Source organism: Colletotrichum fioriniae (genome assembly GCF_027942845.1).
Source record: "Colletotrichum fioriniae strain IMI 355084 chromosome Unknown scaffold_10, whole genome shotgun sequence".
Lineage (NCBI taxonomy): Eukaryota > Fungi > Ascomycota > Sordariomycetes > Glomerellales > Glomerellaceae > Colletotrichum > Colletotrichum fioriniae.
In genome coordinates, this window is record NW_027076846.1 from 1,737,760 (window position 1) to 1,763,764 (window position 26,005).

Consider the following 26,005-nt stretch of genomic DNA (forward strand, 5'->3'; position numbering starts at 1 on the left):
CATTGTTCTATCGTTGTGCCGGGATGGAAAATTCCGGTCATTGCTATTCCGCCGTTGAAATGAGTTGTTGAAAGTCTTGTTGACAAGAAAGAAGCTGTCCACCATAGTAGTTCCAAAACAAGGTTGTTGTTCAAAGGCCCTCTTCACCAGCCTTACAGAGCTTGATCTCGCGTCCCCACTCTGACTTGAGGACCTGGGACGCAGTAATGCGACGGGTGGGATTAGGATCCAAAATCGAGTATATCACGTTCCTACAGCGCGCCTAAAGACTATTAGTTTCTGGATAATACTATCAGCAAATCAGATAGACTTACTCTGTGCAAGGACTCAATCGGTCCGTAGCCCTCCTCGTCGCGACGACCTTCCAGGTATCTAGCATAGAATTCGTCCTCGTCTTTGCGGGCAACGCGCCAAAGGTGGCGACCGGTACGCATGGCCATGTAAATGACACCGCAGGCCCAGACATCGACAGCGCGGGCGTCGAACTCCTTGTCTGTGTATTCCTCGGGTGCGATGTAGGGAGCAGAGCCACAGAGGCCGGAAACCATGTGGGGATCCGTCTCCCAGGCCATTCTGAAGCACTCTCCGTTGCCAAAGTCTGTGATCTTCAAGCCACCACGAGTAGTGAGCAGCAAATTCTCAGGCTTCAGATCGCGATGGGCGACACCCATCTCGTGGAGGTACTCCACACCACGCATCATTTGCTTGAAGTAGCAATCCGCCTCCTGAACCTCCAACTTGCCGGCGGAGAGGACGAGGGTGTACAAATCACCACCGGCACAGAACTCCATGACCTCGCAGTAATCTCCCTTGGCGTCCTTGAGCAGATCCAGAGTATGGATAACGTTGGGGTGACGCAACGACGACGAAATACAAAACTCGGCAGTCAGTCGCTTGCTGTACTTCTTCTCCGTCTCCTCTGGGCGACGGCGGAATTCTTTGACGGCGAAGAGTCTTTCTACACCATTCTCGACCTTCTTGTGGGATATCCTGACAATTCCAAAGGCACCCCGGCCTACAACTTCCTGACATTTTCCGTACTTTTCTACAAGAGTGGTCGTTGCATTTGGTCCGTTCTTCTTGTCGCCAGCCATGTCCTCCTTCTCGGCCTTGAGCGTGTCGACCCAGTTAGAGACGAGCGACAAGTCGTTTTCGGCGTGCTCTTGCTTCTTGCCGATGAGGGTACGCCACATGTCGGAGAGCTTCTCCTGCCTGCGACTTGACTTGAGGTGGTGCTCGTGGCCACCTTGCAAGTCTGGGCTCGCCATGAATCGATGAAGGTCTTTTACGGGCGGTTTTGCGGGTTTGTTGGCTGGTTTCTCGGGGACTTTCTCTGCGGTGGTGGTGGATGGTTTCCTGCTTGGAGGTTGGGGCTTGTCGCTGCCATTAAAGCTGGAGCCGCGGGGTCGATGGGGGACCTCAATAGCGTTTCGGCTGACGTCTTTGGTCGAGAACATGCGCGTGAGCTTGTCTTTCATGGAGGGTTTCTCGGCAGGTTTCGGCAGGGCGTCGTGGGACGAATTGCCGTTGATAAGGGACTGGCCATTTTGCGGGGTCAAACGCGGCGATTTTTTGCCGTCAGACTTGACTGAGGAAGGTTTGGAACTGGCCGCCGAGGCGGTTGTTGGGCTCGCCATAGCGGGGGATGCGGAAGGCATGAGCGCGCAGCAGGTTTGTTTGGTGGGTGAAAGGTTCGTTTGGAGGGGTCCTGGTGGTAGAGAGAAAGGGTGGACGGGACGGAGGCGGTATATACGCGAAAGCGAACCGACGGGTGACCTCCTTCTCTTTCTTTTCCCCTTGGTGGCTGTTGTCTCTCTTGGTTCCGGCTATCGGTGACGCAGGTAGGCCGCAGATGGGTGTCAGTGTCAGCCGCAAGGGAAGCGTGCGTGGGTGCAGTGCAGCTGGCAAGAATGAACAGCTATGCACAGCAAGGCGGGCTGCTGGAGGGGCAGCAGAGACAGGTTATGCAGAATTGGCTGGTGGTAGTGGTGGTGGTGGGGGGTAAAGTCTGCGACTCAAGTCTTTGGTCTGTCTGGTCGAGTCGAGTCGAGTCGAGTTGAGCCGAGTAAGACTCGGGAGTGCCGTCGAGTGTCGAGGCTCAGGTCTGACAAGGGAAAAAAGGGCTCGCTGTGGCGCAAAGAACGCCTCGGCGCAGTGGGAGGGCTCGGGCCCAAGTAGACGTGACTCGCAGGGCGGACAAAATAGCAGACCTGTTTCAACCCCCTTTTCTTTCTAATTTTGTCCCTGTGGTGAAAGGTGGGAGTGAAGGGAAGGGGGGTGTGCTGTAGGTAGTATTCAAAGTTTTTGAGAGAAGAAGTCGGAAGGGAAGGTAACAAGACGAAAAAGATGGGATGGGCGTAGGGATTAGAGTATTATGTAGGTGTGTGTGAGAGAGAGAGAGAGAGAGAGGGACTGCAGGAATGGGAACCTGAGCAGAGGCAGAGGCGGTCGGAGCGAGAAAGCGAGAAAGTCTGGCCCCAGCAGGCGACAGCGGCGGCGGGTAGGTAGCGGTCTGGTGGCAGGCTACGCGTCGGCGGGCGGGCGGCGGGCGAGCGAGCAGTCAATAATACCAGAGAAATTGGGAGGGGATGGAGGTGAGAGGGGGGAAGACAGTCAGGTTGCGACAGCCGGGCAGGTGTTGATGAATAGGTGGTGGCCTGGTGTAAGTAGTGTAGAGTAAGGTAGCGTAGGATGTGTAGCGTCTTTTGAGGTAAAGTAGGGTCAAGGTGGGGCCTGACGAGGGAAACATTGGATTGCCCTGCAGCTCGGTGCAGTTGAGGAATTTGAGACCTCAGGGCAGAATGCAGACGGGCTCCGGCTGGCGAGGACCACGACAACCTAAAGGTAGGAAGGGCCGGAGGTGAGAGGTGAAAGGTGAAAGGTGTGGATGTGAAGTATACTTCGTACGGTTACCGTGAGCTAAGGTACCTTACTGAAGCGGCGAAAGCTACCTAAGGTATTAGCCACGGCCTGCAGAAAGCAGATGGGCAGAAAACAGCAGAATGGAGACTTTTGAGAACTGGAGACTGGAGACCTGGGATCCTCCACTCCCTCCCTCCACTGCGCTGGTACTGGTACCGCTCTAGGTACTGGCACTGTTGCTAGCTCCACGCAGGTGATCGGGGTGATTGACAAGTACTGCTAGGTTATTTTTACTGCTTTGCTTTGCGTCGCCCTCGAGTGGGTTGTGTCCCTTTTGCTGAGGGGAAGGAAAAACACACACACACACACACACACACACACAACAGGCCGCGGGCGGCGGGTGGGCGGTGTAAGCGAAGTGTGAGTGTGTCGGGGCAGGTCGAGAGCTTCCAGGTTCCCACGCCGTAAAAGGTACGGATACACAGTTACCCACCACTACTGTACGACGACCAAGGTGCCTTGGTCAACACGAGTTAGAGGAGCAATAAGCTGTTCCAGGGAGGAGGGCTGGAAAAAGGCTTGTTCTCGTTGTTGTTGTTGTTGTCGCTGTGCTGGTCAGCAGTCACCGCCTAAATCGAACTCTGATCTGTCAGCAATCTCCCCACGACTCGACGGCCCTTTTCCTTTCCTCACGGCTCGCCTGCTTTGCCTCTCGTCATTAAGAGGGTGGCAGGAAAGTCTGGCCTGCTTTGCTGCTCGGCACCAGACCAGTCGTGGACTCGTGGTCGGTGTGACTGACTGCCGTGTGTGGTCCTGGATGGAACAAGGCCGAAATTGCACACCTGTTTGGTAATCCAGTTTAGTCCTTAATGTCCCTCGTAGCCCGCCTGTAGACTGTGGTACTATGGATTACCAAGAGCAAATGAAAGGGAGAGTGCGAAGGTCCGAATTGCTGCTACAACGGTACGGTCTAGGCTCTAGCTCTCGTGAAGTGTCTGAATCAAAAACTACACCAATCCACGGTACCAGTTGGTTAGTTGCCTCGTACACAGACAAGAACCTTCGTCTTCCAAGGTTGTCTTCTTGACTGGCCGTGGTAATGGGTGAAAGACGACTGGAAAGGTGGCGCGTAAACTGCTTTTGGCTTCAAGATGGTTTGTTCGCCCTCGGTGTGGAGAGGTGCCTCCAGAACGCGCTTGTGAGCGGCAGTCGGCAATCCCCATCAGTCACCCTTCTTGTCACCCTTTTGCTGTTTACTGTAAAAGTTTGGAGGTTTTCCAGCTAATATGTCGAGCCTCCCAAGTTTGCTCCGAACGGCACCTTGGCCACTCCGCTGTTGCTGTTACGATTCGGTCTAGCCCCCGATAGATCAAAGGGGCTTCTACTAATCAAGTGAGTGATATCAAGGGCATGCCAGAAAATCTTTTCTCACTTGCAGAGTGTACTCGCAAAGTGACAGTGTCTGGTGAGTGTTTTTCTTTCGTCCTTTACCCTTTTTTTTTTCCAGAATGTGGCGTATTCGTTTCCCGTTTCGACGGAGACTACCCGATCCCTTTAGCACCTTCAGATGGGGGCAGTGACCAGGGACAGGGCTGAGTTGTTGAGCCAGAACCTGTCTTTGATTTGAAAGAAAACGCTCAAACTTGTACCGAGGTAAGAGACAAAGATACAAAATGGGTTACTGACAACCAAATAGCTACTTACCCGGACTCCCACTAGAAACAGGTACATCAATGGCAGCCAGTGTTGGTTAGTACATCTCCATAATAACAGAAGAAGAAAAAAGTCCGTCCATCTGTCACTCTGGTGGGAAACCCACCACAACGACCACCGCCATGCGCAGTGCGGACACAGAGCGGGAAGCAGGCAAGCAACAGATGCAGTAACAATAACGTAGGTGCATCGGACGGGGTCTCTGATGAGTGGACCAGGCGTGGGCAGAGACACCAAGATAAGGTTAGGTCAGGTTAGGGTACGAAAGGCACAACTTACAAGAACTCAAGACCTTCGTCTACAAGGTTCAATGAGACTTCGGAATCCTTGACGTGGCTTCCGATGAGGATCCCTCAGGAACGGCGCTTCCGTACATGACCGATGGAAATGGCGGGATCAGGTAAACGACATGCAAGACGCGCAGCCCTGAGGGTCTCTCTGCCATGTCTGCCTCTCTGGCCAAGTCGAGCTCCGTTCACATTGTCTCGTCTTCTGGTGCTGCAAATCGACTAGTTTGAGCCACGGAACGGGGTGACGGGGTGTCGGGGGCTTCTGCCCGCAACATTAGTCCGCCGACTGGACCATTCGGCTGCCGGAAAGCCTATGAATGGAGACCACAGGACGCATTTTTGGTCTGGGGCAAGATGCAGACCAGGGACGCGCCGGCCAAGGGGTGACTTGTCCTTGACTAACAAACATGTCCGTTTTACCTAGGCTGAACGATGTATTACTCTTGGGTTTGTCAGTCTTGTGTATTGGTATCCGCCTTCTGGTCAATACCTTGCTTGGCCGGCTCCGGTACGTGGTCCTCGAATTCAATAACCATCTCGGCCGTCTGCAGAGTGCCATTGTGGTTGTGCATTGACCAGGCTCAGGTACTCCGTACGGAATACGTGAAGTGCTCTGTATTAGACATGGCCGAACGCCCGCGCCTGGCGCTCACTCATTGCCCGCGGCCACCTCGTAGAAAAGGCCCGCGGCCTGCGGTGGTAACCGTCTTTGATAATCCGTAGCTTGCGAGAGAAGAGCCTGACATAAGCAACAGCGTCTGCTGACAGCAATGCAATACTCCGTTCTCCGTACCAAGGAAAAATTGGACGAAGCCCTACGGCCCCTGCCAGCTGCCAGGAGCTTGCTGCAGCGGATGGAGTCGGCTTGTGGCGATGGTCGTCGTGTCATTACGTAGAAAGGCATCGATCATTCCTCCAAGCAGGTCCTTCGCCTGGCTCGAGGACGGCATTGCCAGCGAGGCAGCTTATCAATTTCCGATTGAAGAGAAAGCAAGCGCAAAGATGCCGTGCCAGTTGGCATGATTGTCCCTCGCATGTGTGCGTGCCTTGGTGCGGGCTTGCGAGGTAAGGTCAATAGCTGGAGGAGCCGTGTGCCGTGGACGCCGGCTTAGCGGCCGTCGCGACTCAATGACCACATTGTCTGGGATGTCGTGTGTAGTGCGTAGTGCGTACGGAGCAGTTGTAAGGGCACATGTGTCAAAGGGCATGGAAAGTCAAGCTTCCCGGATTTTGCTGTGCGGTTTGATCGATGACATGGAAGGCAGGGCGGTGCCGTGCAGGACGTTCAGCCCTTGCGTGGTCGAATCGGGACCCGCCAAGACGACATCTGCAAAGAGAAAAGCGGCTTTGCGAACGGCAGTGGACAGGGCATGGCTGGCTGCGTCCTGGCGCGAGGTAATGTGAGATTCAAGATGCGACTGCGGGCCAAAGCCGGAGGGGCATCGGCGAGTGAGCACCCACACAACATCTTTCTGAGCCCTGTTGGCGCACTTTGGAGGGGTTCGCTACGCAGGGTTAGAGCCTTAGAGTCGAAGGCCAAGACGGGGTCTGCACAGGGTGGACAAGGGCCGTCTTGTGGACTGTGTGCAAGTCTTGGAAGGTCTTGGACGACCTCATGGCGTGTGACAGGATTCGCAGAAGAAGCTTGATGGGATTTGTGTGAGAGCGAGAGACAGAGAGAAGGTTCCGTGTGTGTTTCGTTGGTTCTGAATGCTTGGGCAACTGGTGAGAGCGATTGGCCGGCCAATTTTCGTACCGTTGACTTTTTGTCTTTTGTGCTTGTACTTCTTTCTGTCTTCTGTGTTTTTCTCTCTCCATCTCTCGCCCCTCAGCTCGGCTTATTTCGGTACTTCAGGGTTTGTGTGAGGTAAAAATTCGAGAATGGGGAAATGAGAAATGGCGACAGAAAGAAGAGGTGAAGAGAAAAACAAGGTCTCTAGGTACGTCTGCAGTGTACAGAAGGTACGGAAAAAGAGTGAGAAAGGTAAGGTACTCGAGTACCTGGCTTCCTGTGTTAAAGGCAGGTCCTCTTTCCTGCAGACGCCCAGTATCGCGACAAGCGCCGTACTGTCAGATGGTATTAGCCGCATGCCTCCCCCGCACAGTGCCTGCGCAAGCCGATGACGTTTGCAGCTGTGGGTTGAGTACTTGCAGACAAAAGTCAGCAAGGCCCAGGAAATACCAAGCCGGCAAGAGGTACCGTACCGTTCTCCGTTCCATCCTAATCCATCCCGTTGTTCTCCATTCTTCATCGGCCCCAGAACGAGAAAGTCTTGCCTTCCTTTTTTTTGATTTTTTTTTTCCCTTTAATTTTCCCCCTTGTTCAATGTCATGGCCTTGTTTGCATGTTTCTCTTCATTGTTTATCCCGTTGCTCTGACTTGTCTACTACTTCTCGTTTACAATCTATGCTTTACTGTGTAGTCCAGTCTGGTTCTATAAATATTCTCTTGCCTGTTCTTGCCTTCCACTTGTCTTGTACTTTCAAAACGTATTTAGTTCACATTTTGTGAGAAATGGAAGGTAATAACTATCCGTACTAACAGCGACCACAACATTCAAACCTCGAAACGAGGAAATGAGGAAATGAGGAAATGGAAACCGCCGCCTTTCCAATCGTGTGGAGCCTCCCAACCAGACCGCATTGAATCTCGGCTTTTCCCTTTCGCTCCTGGTCTCCCCGACCGCACCGTTCGTACCCTGAACCCTCTCGCATCTCCAAACCTCTTTCTTACTCGCTGGGGAGTCGTTGGCCGTATGTGCTTGACTACTAACTACCTAGCCGCTGCTGCACGCAGCGTAGTCCTTGCCGTCTCAACAACACGCCGCTCTCCTTCTCCCATCCTCCGTCACCCCAGGTCGTGTGACTCTCGGTCTTGAGACTAAGGTAGGAGGCATTCGGGTTTGTCTTGAACTGCGCAACCACACATCCCATGGAGCCCCCATGCACTTGTGTAACGTTTCTTGGCACCTACTCCTTGCTCTTTCATTCCCCATCTCATAACCTCATTCTCAGCAATGAGCTCACCGTCTCCCCATTCTCATTCATCGACATCATTGGCTCGCTATCAACCCGTCTTCTCCATTCCTCGCGATTGACCTCCGCTGCCTCGCCGCCGACATCCGCAACTTCCACTCTCAAGGCTCCGGCACCCTGCAACTCCATGCCAGCGTTCCATAAGTCTAACCAGCCTCAACCTTCCTTCTCCCGCTCTTGTTTTGTCATCCCCAGATACACTTCACTTGAGGTTGCAGTTTAAAACACTCGGGTGAGACCCAGTTGAAGCGCCCTCAGGCTTAGCTGTCCGCAGACTACGTGATCAATCCCCTGGATTGGTCTACAACTCCGACGGTCTGGCTCCAAGCCTCCAAGAGCCTCGGTTTGGTGCCTCTTATCCGTACTAATAACTCTTGAAAGATGTCTCCGTGCCTCTCCGCAAATCACCTCTGTGAGCCCACATGGTTGTTGCGGCCCATGCACCATGAGCCATCCCCTTTCGCCTGTTGCATGCAGTGGTGCCGCCGCACTCTATCAGTACTTTAGTCGGACATGCGGCAGACACGAGCAATCAGAGACATGTCAATACAAGACGAACCTGCCAGCACCCGTTCCAGATTGTCGGTATGCTCGCATCGACTTGTTGCCCATGGGTCATCTTGTTCTCGCTAAGGCGGTACATCCCCCCCATTCCCCCGGCCCCTCGCTGCCGTCTTATGGCTTGCTTCACTTGTGAACGGAGACACACGCAAGCAGGCAAGCAGACGAGAGTGCCTACTCGTTCGTACAGACATGATCCTGCCACCACTTGGGCAGCGCGACCATAACACACAACACTCCACTCTTGCATTTGTCTTCCGCTATGAGGCATTTCCAATCCATGTCTTTCAGCCCCCTCATTGACTGCTCACATAGTACCTGCAATAACTCAATTCGACTCGTCTTTCCGATGCTGCGGCCGCGTCCGTTTCTGTGCCTCTTCTCTGGAGACTGGCGCAACTCTCGGCTTTCCTCATTGGCTCACACTAAGATTTGATTCGATACTGGTCTGCTCGCTCCAGTTTCCAGATGACCTGCAGGCTAGCTCAACTAAACGCGCCGGGTATCACCTTGGTTCTCTCCTAGCTACAGCAGCCATGTTAGTTGCAAAGCTGTCCATCCGTCAACTGCCTCGGAGGTCAGAGCTCTCTCTCTCTCTCTCTCTCTCTCTTCTTCACACCCATTTCTGCCAAGCCTTTTTGTGGTTGCTGGTCCTGCCTCTCATATTATACCTACCTGACGGCATGTGAGGTTGAGTTGGGGTGTCTGCACGACTCTGCAGGACGAACAATAAGCATGGGATATCTGCAGCTGGCGGCCTCTTAATTGCGGACCTCTGCCCCAGTCTCCTCCTCCTACCCGGCTCGGCTTGCTTGGCTTGGCTTTGCAGCTCTCATTTCATCCCATGAGCAGTAGCTGCTGCAGTCTGCAGCACCAGCACCAGCACCAGCACAAGGACAACTTCCCCTCACCGTCTCGACAGAGTTCCACGGCCTCGAGCGGTTAATTCACTTACTCCTTCCTGTAAAAGGCTTGGCACCGTCTATTCGGGGAAACTGGAAACCGGGGCAAGTGTCTGAAAGACATAACCTTGAGTTCCACACTCAACCGAAAGTCCGCAGACCACGACAATCGACCCATCTCGGGCGTAGGCGAGCGAGTAGAGGCCGCGCGGGGAAGGACGAGGAGGATGCCCTGGTATTGGTGCCAAGAACAAATCACTTTTCCCAGTCGTGCTCTGACTAGGCTCAGCCAGTGTATGCCGGAACTGACTTCTCGTCTACGGCGTATCCTTCTCGTGTGTCCTCACCCCGCGCCAGGCGCTCCTTTGGCGTGAAAGACAGCATGCGTCTCTCTCGGATGTCCCAAGAAGAGACACTGCCGTTGATCTGTTGGACAACAAGTCCAGAACATGAACGTCAACACCTTGCGGTGTGGTTCAACGGGGCCTACGTGCCTACGTACGTAGCCTCAAGTTCATCCTCTCATAACCCAGCCGACGAATTGGCGGTGATGTAGACACCACCTCACCTCACTTCACCTTGTAAAACCAGGCGACCCTCGTGCAAACAAGCTCGCAGCTCAGTGGCTCGTTTCGCTTTACCCAGCAGTTCGGCGCATTTTATGAGTACTGGTGTCACGCCAACACGGCGGCACCCTCCCGCTCTGCAGTGCTGCACCAAGCCGCCCGGCGGAAACGTCAGCCGGAACTGTTGGCGAGGCATGTGCCGCGGCCGGCCACCTACACGGGTAGGTATCAAGATTCGGGTCGTCTCTCTCTTCTCTGACAAGACCTCTACAGAAGGAATATGTCGTTTGTCTGACCCCAGCCGTCGCGTCCCGATGGAGCTATCTGGCGGGGTTGGCTCAAACGGTCTCACCTTCACGCTCAATTGGCTATGCTAGCTAATCAACATGACGCCTGGTGCAACTTGAAGATGTATCCCAAGCATTCCAAAATCCCATCCCCCATCCCATTCCCCCTTCTTAGTGCCCACAGCAACCCCACGGGTACCTGAGGTGTTCGTCGGGACTCACTAGTCAGCCCTACTGCGATCATGTACAGCTCTGTATCTCACGCGCGTGTGTGTTATTTTATCTTCCCCCCTTGTTGTTTCTTATCTTTCTTCGTCACCACAGAAGGAGCAGTGAACGAACGGGGTGGACCGTCGCAAGCCGCTGGCCTGACCGGTCCGGTCAGGGGGGTGGTTTGCCGGTGGCTGGCAGGAGAGCGGTGAGCAAAACCTCCGTCGCGTTTCCGCTCACCTTTTTCCCAGCAGTCGCCTCCCGTGGCGAACTCGGTTGATAGAAAGAGATTTCGACGCTTGATAATCGGGATTTTGTGATTCGGTGTGCTTTGGATACCTACAGTCTCAGCACGTGGCGAGCCAAGAGTTACTTCAGGGTGGTGAAGCGGGCGGCCATTGCATATGTTATTCCATCTCTCAGGTACATAATGCCTGTCTCATCTTTATATCAGTTCTCATGGTGCCATGTCGCCATGTCGCCATGCACGCGAGAACAGAGAGCGCTGCTGGTTGGGTTCGGCTAAAGCTTAGCCTGTTCGTCGCATTGTCTCTATCTCCCACTCTTATCACTTGTGAGCCTCTACTTGGTTGTTGACTTCTGGATAGTAATGCTCTCGGGTGATCGCGGCTTCTTCTTACTCCTCTCGTAGAGAGATATGACGAAGGAGGGATCAGGAACGTGTAATGTATCTCAATAGTGTGTAGCAGCGCACGAACGACTCGTTCAGAGGGCTGCCAGCCTGCCTTACACCCGGCTGGAGCTGAGGTGAGACCTTGTGGTTTTGGTAAACTTTGTGGGTGGTGTGCTGAGACAGTGTGAGTCGTCTCTGAGTTCTAGTGAGTGAGGTGAGGTGAAGGTGAAGGTGAAGGAGCCGTACATTCCTTCATTCTCAGCCGCATCGAGTGCGGCTGGTGTGGTCGTCATTGCTACGGGGCAGGAAAGGTTTCGAAGTCGACACCACGCACCCCCCTTTTTGGACTGTGGACTCTGTCTTTTTTTTTTCTCTCTCTCTCTATGTGCTGCTAAGGGATATTAGGCTATCAGAGTTGGACTTTCGTGGAGACTTTATCCTCTTTTTCCCCCTCGATGTGCGTGAAAACAAAGTCGAAAATTGTAAGCGTTCGTGGGAGAGGGGTTTGTGGTTGGCGTTGGTACCTTGCTTGAATAGCCCGGCTGGGTTGTGATCAGTGCAATATATTTCTTGATAGTCTCGGAAGAATAGAAGTGGATAACGAGTTTACCTCATTCAAATTGAAGAAAGGGCAGAGCCACCCCTCATATCGTAGATACTAGATCTTGATATTTCCACTTGGTATTTATACGACACCCAGCTGTCTGAAAGGTAGATGGTGGACAAACAATCTGAGCTTATGTTTTTCGTCCTTGATACTGAAAGAGATATTCCTTTAGCTGTTAATAGTCTCTTTCACGTATATGCCGAAATGGACATGACTGATGGACAGGAAGAACAAACTTACAGGAATTCTAAAGGCTAGGAGGTACGCGATGGCTTAATGTACTACGTCAGAGTTAGCATTATTCATGGACCAATATGCCAGGTATATTATACCCATCTAGCTATATGACTACAAGAAGACTGTTCTACCCTTGTCAGATATATGATAGCTTTATAGCCCGTTTGTTTACAAACGCAAGTCGAGGCCATGGATCTTATAGACTTTATTGAAGGGGACGTTCCAAGATGAGACTCCCATAGTCCGTACAGAATGTTGTATCTCCCGCGGGAATGATACTAAAGTCTGTCATCGTGCTATCGTCTATAGCAATCTGGAGATGCTGGTAAGTGTTTTGACTGCTCGGGGGTTCTCGGGGCTCGCCTCTGGAAGTTCCCATATGGAAAGCTCGGTCAGTTGCAAGAAACCAGAACTCAGTGCTTTGCCGTCTTGCCCGCTAGTCGTGACTAAATTTGCCATTGTTGTTCATTTTGAGGTCTACATGTCCGACACCATCAACTGTGAATCTTAGGTCCTGGCGAACCCCTTGACAGAGAGGAACCCCGCTGGTCTGGCTCGCATCTAGTGGTATATTCCCTAATGTTGCCTGTCTACCAGGCCAGACCCGTCAGGTATTGCCTCGTGCTTGATAAGCCAGGAGTCACGGCCACAGAATAGCAGTTGTAGAACTGAAAGCCAATGGTGCCTTCCACATGAACTTTTTTCGTGATCTCAAACGCATCTACATACATATCTGATTCCGACTTTGTTGCTGATCATATTCAGCCATTGCTAAGCCGTAGGAGCTTGAAAGCTCTTAGAAAAGTCCTCTTCAACCCTTGGAGAGTTCACAGAGGCGTTCCAGTATCCTCGAATACTAGACTAGTCAACTCTGACCCTGGCGCTAGCGGCGTCCTTTTTAGGTAGTGTGAGGTTGAAACCAAGAGTCAAAGCGAGGACGTTAGATGTGACGTTCTTTCTTGAGAGACCGACGGGTTTACTATTATCTCGCCGGACAAAAAATGGCTTTGAATGACTGCAACTCAATGATTGCTTGGTGTCATTCGGCCTGTCTGGATGGATGGGGATCGTGAGGGGACTGGGTTTGTTTGTCTATTTCTTCAACAAAGCTATAATATGAGAATACCCCGTTAAGGGAATGAAGCCATCGTCTGTCTTGTCCTGATCTGCCTCTTCCGCATCAGCTTCCACTCCCAGGTTGACAAGATCGTAAGTGGGTCTTGTCATATTGAGAGCACCGTCCATCCAGGGCAAGTTGGTTTGTGAGGCTACTTTATTGGCGATGGTATTGCTGCTGTGTCGAATGCCATGAGGCCGCAAGGCATCGGGATAATGCAGTTGACTTGGGCTTACATCCCTTTTAAGTCTTAAGTGTCGGAGATATCAGTATGAAGATGGGGTCGTAAGTGTCACGATGTAGCCTTGACTGCTCGCGCTAATGATTGCGTGAAGCTCTGTAAAAGAAATGGGATGGCATGTTCAAGATAGCGCTGCCGCGTTGGAATCGTGTCGCAAAGTTAGGATGCTGCAGGTCCTGGAGCGTCGAAAGCGTTGGAGCGAAATCAACGATGATTGATCGAGAAACCTGGGCTAAAAGCGTCCCCAAAGATGCCATCATTCTCTTATTATAGCGAAACTCTTAACCCAATCACCATAAGCCCTTCTCCAGAGGCACATCTCATCTGTGGCGGGCTTATTTGGCAACGCAAGAACTGGAAGTCGACATGGCATGTTGCTGCTCTGGACAGACCCTTGTGATCCGTTGGTGACACCCCAGGCCTTGATAGACGGAGAAGGGTGGACATCGCCAGTGGACGTATGTGATACTTGGCAGTGAGCATAACGGGAGATGAATAAATAGTTCCTAACGAAGTCACCAGGACCGGCGGGGGTGTGAGAACTTTGCCTTATTCTCGTTTCAAACTTGAAGGCCACGACTCGATCTCATCTCCAACGTCGATATTGTAAATCTCTAGGACTCTATATATTCATCTGAGAAACGCATAGTGCCTGCTTAGCTAAGAGACCAGACCTGATGAGGGATTAGAGTCGACAAATATGGTCCAGGGCAAATGCGGCTACCATATGGGGCGGAAGCGTGGCTGGCTGGTAGTGTACCCGATTGTGAATCTTCAGAACTAACACCCAACTTCCCTGGGCATCACCACGAGTGGGTCGGTAGGCTCAAGCCTGCGCATGGTTATCACATTGGTTCGTGGCTATCCGCGATTTTCTGCCTCGTACCTGTACACATACTTGCTTAGACTAAGTCTCAGAAACTGGACTCGTAGCTAAAATGTCATGTGAAGCATTGTTTTGTGCTCGCGACTTCTTGAGACTTCTTGGTTGGCAAATGTAATAGTTTATACCCAATTGAAGGGGGGCAAGAAAGGTGTAAGTTGATTTGTCGAGGCATGAGGCGAGGTACACTGAGGTATATTGACCCAAGGTACCAACTCGATTGGACCATTCCCCTGGAGGTTCTCCCGACTCCGCTACACCCGCCCGGAGCAATGACCCCAGGGAGCAGCAGTGAAAATACAAAAGTAAGTAAAGTACGGATACCAACTGATACAATCACAGTATTAGCGCAACTTGACTAGGATCCTGCGGTTCGCTCCAACATACATTTACACATGGGACCCTGAGTGGATTGTGTACTTAACAGACAGAAAGCCCCCAAAGTGCAAGGCTCATGGCCATCAGCCAACAAGCAGATACCGCAATATCTCGTGCAGACCTCGCATGTACATTCTGCCTTCTATGGCAACCTCTCAGCCCGGCCTACTCTCTACGGGGTCTCCATATGTCACTGACTTCATCGCCACCTCACCCTTTGAGATTTCCGCCCTCGTCCTCTCACACCTTGGCAACTGCGACCTCAAAGCCCTGCGTTTGACCTGCAACAAATTAGCCAACCATGTCCGTCCTCATCTTCGGTTCAAGCGTGTTTTCATATCCGCTAGTCCCCTAGATGTCCGGGTCTTTCGCGCCATTGCAGAAGACGACACCTTCCACCGTGATGTCCGCGAGATCATCTGGAACGATGCTCGCTACGAAACAACACCGCCTCCAGATACTAGGCTGCGGCACTTGCACGAAGACTTGTGTGATTCCGACGACGAGGACGATAGGGATGGAGAAGACGACCGGCCAGAGAAGCCCCCGCATGGCGTTCCTCTTTGGTACTTCAGACACTGCAAAGACAATATCGAGTACTTGAAACTTAGACAAGAAAGACTATGATGCTGAGACTCTGCCCCAGCATCTCGAGACTGCGAAACAGCTCGAGACCCAGCTGCCTCTCGACGTCGTCTACGCTCACTATCAGGAACTACTCGCAGAACAGAACAAAGTGCTTTCTACGTCGGCCGATGTAGCCGCACTGAATGAGCTTTGGAGGACGATAGGTTCCCAAACCTAAAGAGAATTACCTTGACACCCGCAGCACACGGCATTCTTTTCCATTCGCTATATCCGACACCCGCTATTCGTGCTCTACCCTAAGGTCTCAACTACCCGCTTCCTCGTGGCTGGCCAGTCCCTCCCAAAGACGGAGATAAAGCGATGTACGGGGACTGGGAGAGCGAGGAGTACAAAGAATATCGGCGAGGGTTCCGCCATGTCGTCAGAATCCTTGCTTGGCAGAAAAGCACAAAAACCAAGGAGCTCATTTTTGATGGCAACCAGATCTGGTCCGGTCTGCCCTGTAGCCTATTTTACGCTCCGGAGCCGTGCGTCGAGTATGACAACCTCGTCGCCGTGATCAAGAAGCCAGGCTTCACAACTCTCAGGCTGAGCCTCATCGTAGGCGGGCAGGAAACCAACAATTATCTCGCTTTCCGTAACGGGGCGTCTGAGAAAAGCTCTAGAGGCGGACTTGCGACACTTCTCTCTCGAAACTGGCGAGGACGACGATCTCGAAAACGGGGAATTATCCTTTGCATTGGTCGGTGAGAGATCACTTCATCCCTCTGCGATCCGTCTTCCCTGTCGAAGCATGGAGGAATTTGGCGCATTTCGGGCTGACGCGCTGGCTTGTGAGGCAGTCGGACCCGCTCGACTTCCTTGCCGCGCTCCCGCAAACTCTACGCTCTGTGGAACTAAGCTTCCTCTCGTTCATAAAAGGCCATGGCGACTACAGAGAGCTGCCTATTTGCGATTCGTGATACGCTGGGATGGCAGGAGCGAACACCCAGTGCAAGATCTCGTCTGCTTATCCGAGACTTTCCCGGTGTCCCGTTAGCTGGGCGAGCTGTTTGAGTGGAGGACGCGTTGCAGAGATTCTTATACGATGATGGCGAGAACCCGTATCCGATACCCCCGCGCAATGCCGTGGGTACGGGCCAAACCATCACTTGGGGCCCTGGCATTTTGACGGTGAGCCATGGTTTCGGAATGGAGAAGGACGTGTTGGAGCCGCGATTTGAACGACCTGACGAGTCGGCGGATAAGCTTAGTGAAATGAGGATCTCCAGGAATTGGAAGGGGGCCTTTTAGATTACTTGGATTCGGCGGCGATACCGGACGGGTTGAATATGAAAGTTTGATAGAAATTGAAGGGATCGAGAATAAACAAGGTGCGGGACCACTGGGAATATGGCTGAAAGCTATCCTTACCTGGTGAAATGGAATCTTCTTCTGAAGCTTGTTGAAGGAACAAGCCAGATGGGCGTGTAAGTGAGAAAAATATAATTGTATGGAAGGCAAGAGGGTCGAGACTCTGCACCAAAAATCAGCGTAGGCAAGAGAAGCGGCGCATTTCCATCACTGGGGCTATAGAGACGGATATCTCTGACAACACCCTTCGTCATGAGACTCGTTGACAGAGCTGTTTAGGTACCTTAGATTTATCCGTACTAGGAGATACCATGCAAGATAAATGACCATCTTCACTGGGGTCTCATTTGTTTGACGGTTAAATCAATACTTTTCACTTGGAATCGAATAGCCTTCCACGCTAGACATCTGATCATCCCAGCAGGGCGGCAATGGGCAACCGTATCAACCTACAACTTCATCCATAGACGCACAAATTCCCCAAATTTCTCTCAATATTCCGACTTCCCAGTGATAACTTCGCTTCTGAAAGGCCTCCGTCATCAGTGCCTAAAATCCGACCTATTCATCGTAGTCACATCAATAGTCGACTCCATCGCCGCAGGCCCATACGCCCCGCCCTCCATCGAAGCCAACATCTTCCTCATCGGCGTGCCATCCTGCCCTTCCGGACCCCTCAAATTCACCGCCTCGGCAAACATGCGCAGCTGCATCGGGAACCGCGGGTCGCCATACCGCTCAATGATATCAGCCTTCGTCACAGCGGACCCCAAATCGTAATAATCATCCTCCTCCGCCCCGCCCACGCGCTCGCACGCCGCCTGCTTCTCCGTGCTCTACCACGCCGGCAACAACCCCTTACGCTTCGCAGATTTGTTCAAAAACCGCCGGAACCCCTCCAGTCCATCGTCCGCGCCGCCGTAGATGTTGTACTCGTCCTCGACGTGCAGGCGGTAGACGTCCTTCTCGGGCCGGTCGTGGAGCCAGGTGCCATTGTCGAGTCGCATAAAGGGCCGCGTGATGGGCTGGTCTAGGCCCTTTGGCGGGGACAGCGCGGTGCCGGCGGATGCGGGGTTGCCGCCGGCGCCGGTGGGACCACCTCGGGGTTGTGCGGAGGCGTCGGTCAGGCCGCACGTCTTTTTGTGGGATTTCCAGTCGGCTTTTTGGCAGTCGCGGGAGCAGTACGGTGTCGTGTCGCAATTTGCGCAGTTTTTAGGTTGACCTGGGGCGGGCCTTTTTTACAGACTGTGCAAGACGATATGTTTGTTTAGGAGGGGCTTGAGAGGTTGAATGTTGGGGGATTAGGTGCCTGGAAAGAAATCAAGATGATGTTGGCTGTTGTCGATTGACGAACGGCAGTTGGCCAATATACCCAAGTAAGTATCCAGGTATCTGCCCCCCTGAAGCCGCCCCGCTTGAACTGAGGTACCTTACCTTACATGCACGTGCCTGGTTACCTTACCATTTTGGCTATATCACGTGAAAACACATAGTCAACTGATGGAATTGAAGGAAGGGCGTTGTGAGTGTTCGAATGGCAGGTGGAAGTTGAATGTTGCACATAGGAAGAGGAGGATGGACTAGATTGTGGAGAAACTAGGAAAAGGAACTGATCGCAGTTGGGTGTTGGTGGCAATCCTTCAAGGACAAGTGATATGCGACACGGGATAGGTAAGCAACTCATACTAGTAGCTATTACGTGCAGTGCAGATCAAGAGGAATGACATGCTTGTTTACTTAGGTTACCTCTAGCGTCTCTAAAGACAGCCCCCGATTAATTCACAGTGAACCTCGTTGCGGGTGTTGGAATGTTGAATCAGTGATCAATTCTGTCTCTCATAGTGGCCACGAACAGGTATCATATTCAAAAGGAAATGTATCCAGGCAGTAGAAGCTGTCTCCATGCCTGTCCGTTAAACGCCAGGCCGTATGCCTCCTTAGCCACTCACATCTCGTCTCGCTCCCCAACGCTCTCAACTCTCCTCAGTTTCCTCCGCAGTCTTGGCCTTCGAAGCACCAGTCATGCTATGAACCAAATCAGCGAACCGGCCCTTAGAAGCAGCCAGGTTCGTATCGGCCTTTGGCGTCCCCACGGGCGTAGCACCCGCCGACGTACCCTCCACGACATTGGCGACCTCCTTGTAATGCTCGCGGTCCTTGACGAAGCGAGTCAGGTACATGGTCTTCTGCCGCGTCTGCTTCCTCATGATGCGCTCCACCTCGGCCTCGTACGCCTTGTCGTAGATATTGAAGTCGACGTTGGTCGGCGACTCGGCCACGGCGCCGGCCGAGGGCTCGTCCTTGTCGAACTCATCCCGGGACCCGATGCCGATGCCGAGGATGCGGGGTTCCGAGTCGGACCTCTCGGGGGGTGCGGTCTTGGTTACGTCGGCGAGGCTGTTCTTCTTGAGGAAATCGCGGCGTTTCGAGAGGAGGACTTCAATGTCCTCGTGCAGTGCGCCCAGGCGGGGGGAGTCTGTCTGGGAACCTTCGCGTGATTTGGCGATTCTTTGCCTTGTGAGAATGTTCTTGAACTTATGGATTGCTTTCATCTGTTGTGGCCGTTAGTTTCTTTGTATCGTGGTAACAAACATGAGGTGCGCTGCTCACCACGCAGAGGAGATGATTCATCTTCCGCGTAAAGGCGCGGTTGATCTCAAGCTCGTTTGGGGGCTCGACGAGGTTTGAGCAGTTTTCTTCCTTTGATAGCAGAAGATCTGTCCCCTGTTTCGTAACCCACGGATGGTCCTGGTTCATGATCAGCAAACAAAAAACCCAGCGCTACGGAGGAAGAACTGGTGCTCACCCTCAACTCATGCATCTGGATACGTTTCTGGGGATCCTTTTCCAATATCCTGCTGATGAGGTCCACAAAGTCGGGATTCTCATCCTCGGGAAGCTCAGGGGAATCTGTCTTGATGGCTTCGTACATCTCAAGCACACCCTCTTGCTCAAATGGAATTTTGCCATATCGTAGACAGTACAGCGATATACCCATGGACCAGATATCCGTAGCCTTGCCATCAACGTCGCCATGTCGGACCACGCAGAGCTCGGGTGCAAGGAATGCCGGGGATCCTGCCGATTTGGCCGTCTTCATGGGGTCTCCCGGCTTCTCAAACATCTCGGAGACACCAAAGTCTACAATCTTGAGCACATCATCGTCGGTAAGGAGAAGATTGTCCGGCTTAATATCCCGGTGAATGACGCCTTGCTCATGTACTAGACGGTGTTAGCCTGGTTGGCCAGAGTATACGTAGCAGCCGACTTACAGTATTCGATGCCTAGAATCAAGTCTCTGAACCAATAACGACAAGAATCTTCGCCATATGGCTTCGCCTTTTCGTTAAGCCCGACCTTCATTACAACTCCTTTCTTGCACATCTCAAGGACCATGTACAGTGAGTCCTCTTCTGGGTCGTCCAGCACTTCTATCAGCTGGACCAGGTTCGGATGGTTCAGCTTCTTCATGATGGCAATCTCCTCTCTGATAAAGAACAGGGCATCGTTGACGTTCCAACCAGCGTTGCCCTCCTCGCCAAAATGTGGTGATAGCGGTGCGTTGAGACTAACACGGGGGGCGAAGCGCTGGGGTCGGCGAGCGCCCTGTCGCAGAATGTTGGACTGCGCGCGTTTACGGAGCCGGACTTTGGAGAACTCCTTGACGGCCTACGGATGGACGTGAGCAAGGGAATGGTTCATCGCTTGGAAGCTTGGGAGGCTCATACGTATTCGGTGCCAAATTGGTCGGTCGCGAGGTGGACAGCACCGTAGGACCCCCTGCCAATTTCCTCTTTAATGACATACTGGTTGATGCGGTGGTGACTTGAGCCATCCTGTGCCTCGGTGCCATATTCCGTCACGGCGTTGAGCGTTTCCTACAGCAGTTTGTCGGTGAGTCTCTCTGGATCATTGCTCCGGTTCGTCGTCATCGCAGCTACCCCGCCCCCACCAAGCACAACCAGCAGTAGCGGGGCAGTTTAACAGCTGGGCTTTGAACGAAACCTAGCGGAATAAACCACACTCACCTTAACTTCACGGTGAGCTGAAGGCGTTCGACGGTGATGCCTCATGGGGCTCTGAAACTTTGATGGTTGGGCAGCCGAATCGGATCTGTACCGCGTAGGGCGAGCAGGAGGTTAGAGCAGCTCGCCGCGCAGTGGTGGAGCGCGCGGGGGAGGCAGTGCAAAGTTGCAGCGCAGCGCAGAGAAGCAAAGTGAGTAGTGTAGTGACTGACGTACATGGGGGCGAGCGACGGGCGAGTCTCGGCGGGCCCTTCACCGTGAAACCCTACCGCGATGGTGGGTGAGGACATGCTTGAGGTAGCGAGGGTCGTCGAGGCCATGGCCGTCGTCGGCGGGCTCTGAGGTTCGCCGGAATCCGTCATGGCTTCGCCTTGCGCAAGGCTGGGGAGTTGTAGATGGAAAGGTGTGTTGTAAGCTTGACGTGATGTTGGAGGAGGAGCAATGTTGGAGAGGTGAAATCCGGGTGAGGTGAGAGTGAGAGCGAAGTAAGAGTGAGAGTGTGAGTGAGAGAGCTAGCTACAATGCTCTGCCTATGCTGATTCGGAGCTTTGCTATTCAGAATGGCCGAGCTAACAGAGCACCCCAAAACGTAAGGCAATACTAGGTAGGTATGACGGATAGGCGCGAACGACCGGATGAGCGAGCGATGGAGCTGGCGACGTTTTGAACCTGGAAGCGCGCGTGTGAGGTGAAAAAAAGCGAAAGCGACGTCAAAAGAAAGGGAGCCATAAGCAAGGGCACTAGAATTCGCGAAAACGAGACGACAGCTGAGCTTTAAAACCCGACCGAAAGGAAACTGGGCCGGGGGGTGGGAAGAGAGAAAGAAGTACTTTGTATTCGAAGGTAAGGAAAAAATAGGCGTTTCTCCTTCAGCTCTTCAGGCTCAGAGTGAGCCCCCTTCCAGCCCCCACGTCTGTTATTTTCCCCCAAGGATCACCTCGCAGTCTCCAGTGTTCTCAACGCCCTACGAAAAGCCCAGGCTCCGTCTTATCCATTTTCACGGCTCCTCATATCCATGCCCAGCATTGTTGCCTGTTGTCATTGGGCGCATCGTAGAGTTCTCATCATGGGCTGACTAGTGTGCTCCCCTCGTAGGGCCAGCTCCGAACCCCTCCTTGCGCCAAAGAATTACGTTCCGTCCGGGGGGTCCACCACAAGGCAGAGTGACACCCCTGCCCGTACATACCTGCCTAGCATCTGTACCTTACGCAACCGGACCAGCTCCAGCTCATAGTTACAATTTCAAAGGTCCACCGAGGTACCTGCCGACCGAGACAAGCAACGGTAGCCGCATTTCGGGGCTGGGGCCACTGAACGGCCGACCACACTCAATCGTCCCGCCTAAGCTGGCAGCTACCTTACCTTCATGAACATCTTGCGACTTTCAACCCGTGATACCCAACGACACCGACAATTAGCGAATTCATTGCCGACCCCGAAGACGACCAGATCCGAATCCCGGATTCTTTAGATATAGAAGCAATCCGCAATCTAGGCATCCTGCACATCTCCACGGCATGCGCCCCTAAACGACCACCATCCCTTTCCGCCTCGCCTCGTCGACCAACGACACCGAAACCCGGCGCAAACACGCGCAACCCCGCGCCGCCGGCTCCGTCGCGGCCGTCCCCTAGCCCAACATGGTCGTCTACTCCTTCTATATCTTCGACCGCCACACGGAATGCATCTACTCGAAAACCTGGCTCCCCGCCGAGCGGCCCCCGTCCCAACAACCTCCCTCGTCAGCCGGAACGGGCGCCGCACCGCCATCATCACAGCAGCTCGGCCGCCGCAGCCAGGTGAACTCGGCCAAGGACGACGCCAAACTCATCTTTGGCACTGTATTTTCGCTGCGCAACATGGTCCGCAAGCTCGGCGGGGACGACGACGCCTTCATCAGCTACCGCACGTCGGCCTACAAGCTCCACTACTACGAGACGCCCTCGAACCTGCGCTTCGTCATGCTTACTGATACGGCGACGCTGAGTATGCGGAATGTGCTACATCAGATTTATATTAACCTTTGGGTTGAATATGGTATGGTTACAATTCATCCCTCTGGAGTTTCCTCTTTTTTTTCTTTTTCTTTTTTGGCAATAGATCATGATGTACTGACCTCTTTTACAGTCGTCAAGAACCCCCTAGCACCGGCCGAACACAAGGGGGGCGAAGGCGTTAAGAATGAGCTCTTTGAGTTAGGCCTGGATCAGTTCGTTAGGGGCCTGATGTGAAGTCACACTCGACAGCCGGGTTGAAAAGAAACAAAAGAGCAAGGAAACACCAAACCCAGGAAAGAACGATACGTGAGTGGGAGCCCTTCGAACTGGGTTCGAACTGGGGAGGGGAAAGGGGGAAAATCCCAACAACCCAATACGGGAGAAATCGATGTGGAACCGCGACGACTTTTGCCAGGTTGGCATCATTGAACAAAAGTGTTCAACGGAGGCATTGTAGGCCCTCAAACCGATTACGTACTTGACGTATGAAGAAGGTCCCATCACAAACATAGATCAAGAAAAGAGGCACACCAGAACGACTGGACGGCCCTTCAAGAACAACAAATCATCAGGAGAATCGCGGGCCGAGCGAAATGGATCAAAGGAATGGATGGAGGCTGCGCCATCTCTGGTTCTAGGCTTAGCCTCCGTACTTTATTGGTACAGATTTGAGAGATGAACCATTTATCTCTTGACCATAGATTATACAATGATACCTATATTTCCAACTCCCCTTGCCTTGCCTTCCCAACTGTCCTCTCCGTTACCCGTGAATATCATTAAAAATGTCATAGCTCGGCTCACACACCTCGAGAATACACATCAATCGAGGTCTGGCCCACATATACATGTTATATCTCTCTATTTTGGATGGAAGGCCTACTTGCTGTCCACCGCCCTCCCCCATGCGCTCTCAAAGCCAGACTGCGGGTTCACCATCACGAGGCTCTCCTCTCCGGTTCCCTGCATCATCCCCTGCGTCTGACTGGGGAAAGTCGCAGCAGTACCCTGGCTGGCGCGAGGCACCTCGCTAGCCCTCACGTCAACGGCGCTCGCCATGATGCCCTCGTCGTCGTGGTGGATCTCATTCTCCCAGTTGCTCGAGTACACCACGGCTGCGAAGCCCTCGAGGTCGGCGACCTGCTCCATCTCCTGTAGGTACTCGTTTGGCATCCCGTTGCCAATGATGTGGGCTTGCCTTGTGAGAACCGAGAGGATCTTGGGCAGGAGTACCACCACCTGCGACGTGCGCGGCTCCGACTCGGCGAGGTCCGGCTTATCAAAGGCCGCCGATGAGAGCTTCTTGTCCACAAGCAGGGAGAAGCCAGCATCGAGGATGAGTGTGAGCACGTGCGTGAAGGAGGGCGACTCGATAAGATCCGACGTCTCGTCGAGCAGCCTTCTCACGGCGGGCGACGATGACGGCGAAGACTGGGACGTGGCGCTCTCGGACAGCATCACGGTGCTCTCCTCCAGAATGCCCGACTCGCGGAGGACGTGATCCTCCTTGTCCCGCGGTGGGAGGAGGTAGGGCAGCCACTTTGCGGCCCTGCGCTCCTCGGGCGTGGCGCCCTCGACAGCCTTGCGCACCGCGAGCGTCAGCTCCGAGAACTGCTCGAAGCTGAGCAGGTCGCGCGGGCTCAGGTGGCCAAAGACCTGGCGGATGGCGGCTTCGACGCGCTGGCCGAGCTCCTTCCACCCCTCGTTCAGGAGCCACCAGCTAAAGGTTAGGTAGCGGCGGTTCGTCTCAAAGTCGTTGCCGTAGGGCTGGTCGAGGCCGTCGTCGTCGTTGTTTTCCAGACTGATAGTCGCTTGGGCCGCGCCGGTCGCCAGGGAAATGACACTCGAGAGGTAGCTACGGCGGCCAAGGAGGTTGAGTTGGACTCTTGTTAGCATCGTCAGCAACGCGAGGGTATATAATAGCGTGAAAGCTCTTGTTATAGCTGCGATGTCAATGTCAGTATCTTGCCCCCTCTCTCGTCTGCTCTATCGCATCAAATAGGTGTCACTCACAGCTGATGGTCAGATCATCCCACAACTGCCTCTTCGACTTCCGGCTCTTCTGCGCTGCCGCCCCGCCATCTTGCTGCGCACCCTCGGCGGCTCCTCCCGCGGCAGCCGACGTCGGGGCCGGTACCGTCATTTGGCTCGCATGCACGCCGCTCTCGCTCTGCACACTGCTGCTGACCATGCTCCGTCCGTCGTCTTCGGTCATGGTGGTATCTGCGATGCTCGGCGGGCTGCCGCTACCGCTCTTGAGGCTCTTGGTCTGGCCCTTCATCTTCTGGATCTCGTAGGTGATCTTCTCGGTGTTCATGGCCTCGAGTATATTCGTCGTCGCTGAGGGAAGGAGTGCGAGCACGGTAAAGGTGCAGTCTTCTTGGTTTTGCTCGAATCGGCGGCGGAGGCTGCGATTGGGGCACGGCGGTGTTAGGCAAGGGAAGGAGATCATGGCAGCTTAGAGGAGGGTGTTTCGTGAATGTAGCTTACTTTTCCTTTGCGATGCGGTCGCTGCTCATGCGTTCGCGCGCATCGTTGATCTTGCCCATGACATACTGCGTCACGACGTAGCCTGCGCCGACGACACCCACGCTGACAGCGAGGGGCGTCCTATTCCGGCGAAACCATCGCCGAGTGGCTTCCAACATGGTTCGGTCTGGCAAGGCGAGCGACTCGACGTCCGAGGGGTCGGCCTGTTTCTTGATGAAAAGGTAAAGTACGATATGGAGTATGGTAGAGGGGAATGGAGGGAATGGATCAGAAGGATTGAAGTTTAACAAAGAATGCGAGAATGGCGAAAAGAACCCCGATTGGAGCTTTCGAACCGGGTTAAAGAGTTAGAGAATCGAAAACAGCGGTCGTCTTGCTTGGGGAATCATATGGAAAAAAGAAGATTGGGAGATTTTTTGCCTATTAAACCCCCCAAATTTGGCTATCTGGGCGAGCTCTAGGAAGGCTGGTCGGCACGTAATGATAAGTTGGAGCAATTAAGCCCACCAGGAGGAGAGGAGCTCGCGCCTGACAGCCAGTGACTGGCTACTGCGCTCTGCGAGTCGTGAACCGTGATTACCTCGGCCCAGCCACACCCACGTTCCCGCGTCATCTCAATTTAATGCCCGTGTTCTCAACTCTCTTCCCCCAACAGCTGTGGCTGAAGTGCCGGTACCGCAGCCGCCGCCGCATCGAGCGCTTCCTCGGCGGTAGTGTACATCACTGCCCACCCTTGCTGCCCGCCACCAACGACTGCCCAAGTATCCTGAATACCTTACCATATGGACTGCTACTGCACAAGGCTATGGACACTCTACTCCCCAGGACCCAGCTCGGGGAACTGTGAAGTACCTTTCCCAAACCAGGAAGAGTACCCCTGCTACCGATATCCCGTCCTCCCCCGCCTCTCTCCCTTCCCTCCCTGGATAAACACTGCGGTAGTGACTCCCCGCTCTCTTCTGCCCGCCCGCCCCCTTATCGGTGCGGCGCATCAGTGCTGGGCTGAAGTGTGCCCCTCAGTACATCTG

The 26,005-nt window shown here is 53.5% G+C and overlaps 5 protein-coding genes across 5 annotated transcripts; 1 reads left to right on the forward strand and 4 right to left on the reverse strand.

Moving 5' to 3' along the window:
• Positions 1 to 130: 130 nt before the first annotated feature.
• SAT4 (serine/threonine-protein kinase HAL4/sat4) lies at positions 131 to 1,637 on the reverse strand (the record flags this gene model as incomplete). Its single annotated transcript, XM_053190124.1, has 2 exons — positions 131 to 262; positions 315 to 1,637. 2 exons carry the CDS (start codon positions 1,635 to 1,637, stop codon positions 131 to 133), a joined length of 1,455 nt encoding a protein of 484 aa, XP_053052546.1.
• Positions 1,638 to 17,301: 15,664 nt separating this feature from the next.
• Positions 17,302 to 17,930, reverse strand: N0V96_008507 (uncharacterized protein; the record flags this gene model as incomplete). Its single annotated transcript, XM_065758351.1, has 2 exons — positions 17,302 to 17,698; positions 17,923 to 17,930. 2 exons carry the CDS (start codon positions 17,928 to 17,930, stop codon positions 17,302 to 17,304), a joined length of 405 nt encoding a protein of 134 aa, XP_065613106.1.
• A 508-nt stretch (positions 17,931 to 18,438) lies between these two features.
• Positions 18,439 to 20,852, reverse strand: N0V96_008508 (uncharacterized protein; the record flags this gene model as incomplete). The annotated part of the gene is made up of 6 exons (XM_065758352.1): positions 18,439 to 19,017; positions 19,076 to 19,189; positions 19,272 to 19,687; positions 19,738 to 20,134; positions 20,194 to 20,343; positions 20,760 to 20,852. 6 exons carry the CDS (start codon positions 20,850 to 20,852, stop codon positions 18,439 to 18,441), a joined length of 1,749 nt encoding a protein of 582 aa, XP_065613107.1.
• Positions 20,853 to 22,130: 1,278 nt separating this feature from the next.
• bet5 (Trafficking protein particle complex subunit BET5) lies at positions 22,131 to 22,721 on the forward strand (the record flags this gene model as incomplete). The annotated part of the gene is made up of 2 exons (XM_065758353.1): positions 22,131 to 22,527; positions 22,618 to 22,721. The coding sequence occupies 2 exons, from the start codon at positions 22,131 to 22,133 to the stop codon at positions 22,719 to 22,721; spliced, it is 501 nt and encodes a 166-aa protein (XP_065613108.1).
• Positions 22,722 to 23,366: 645 nt separating this feature from the next.
• Positions 23,367 to 25,135, reverse strand: PEX3 (peroxin; the record flags this gene model as incomplete). Its single annotated transcript, XM_065758354.1, has 3 exons — positions 23,367 to 24,430; positions 24,501 to 24,895; positions 24,978 to 25,135. 3 exons carry the CDS (start codon positions 25,133 to 25,135, stop codon positions 23,367 to 23,369), a joined length of 1,617 nt encoding a protein of 538 aa, XP_065613109.1.
• Positions 25,136 to 26,005: the final 870 nt, after the last annotated feature.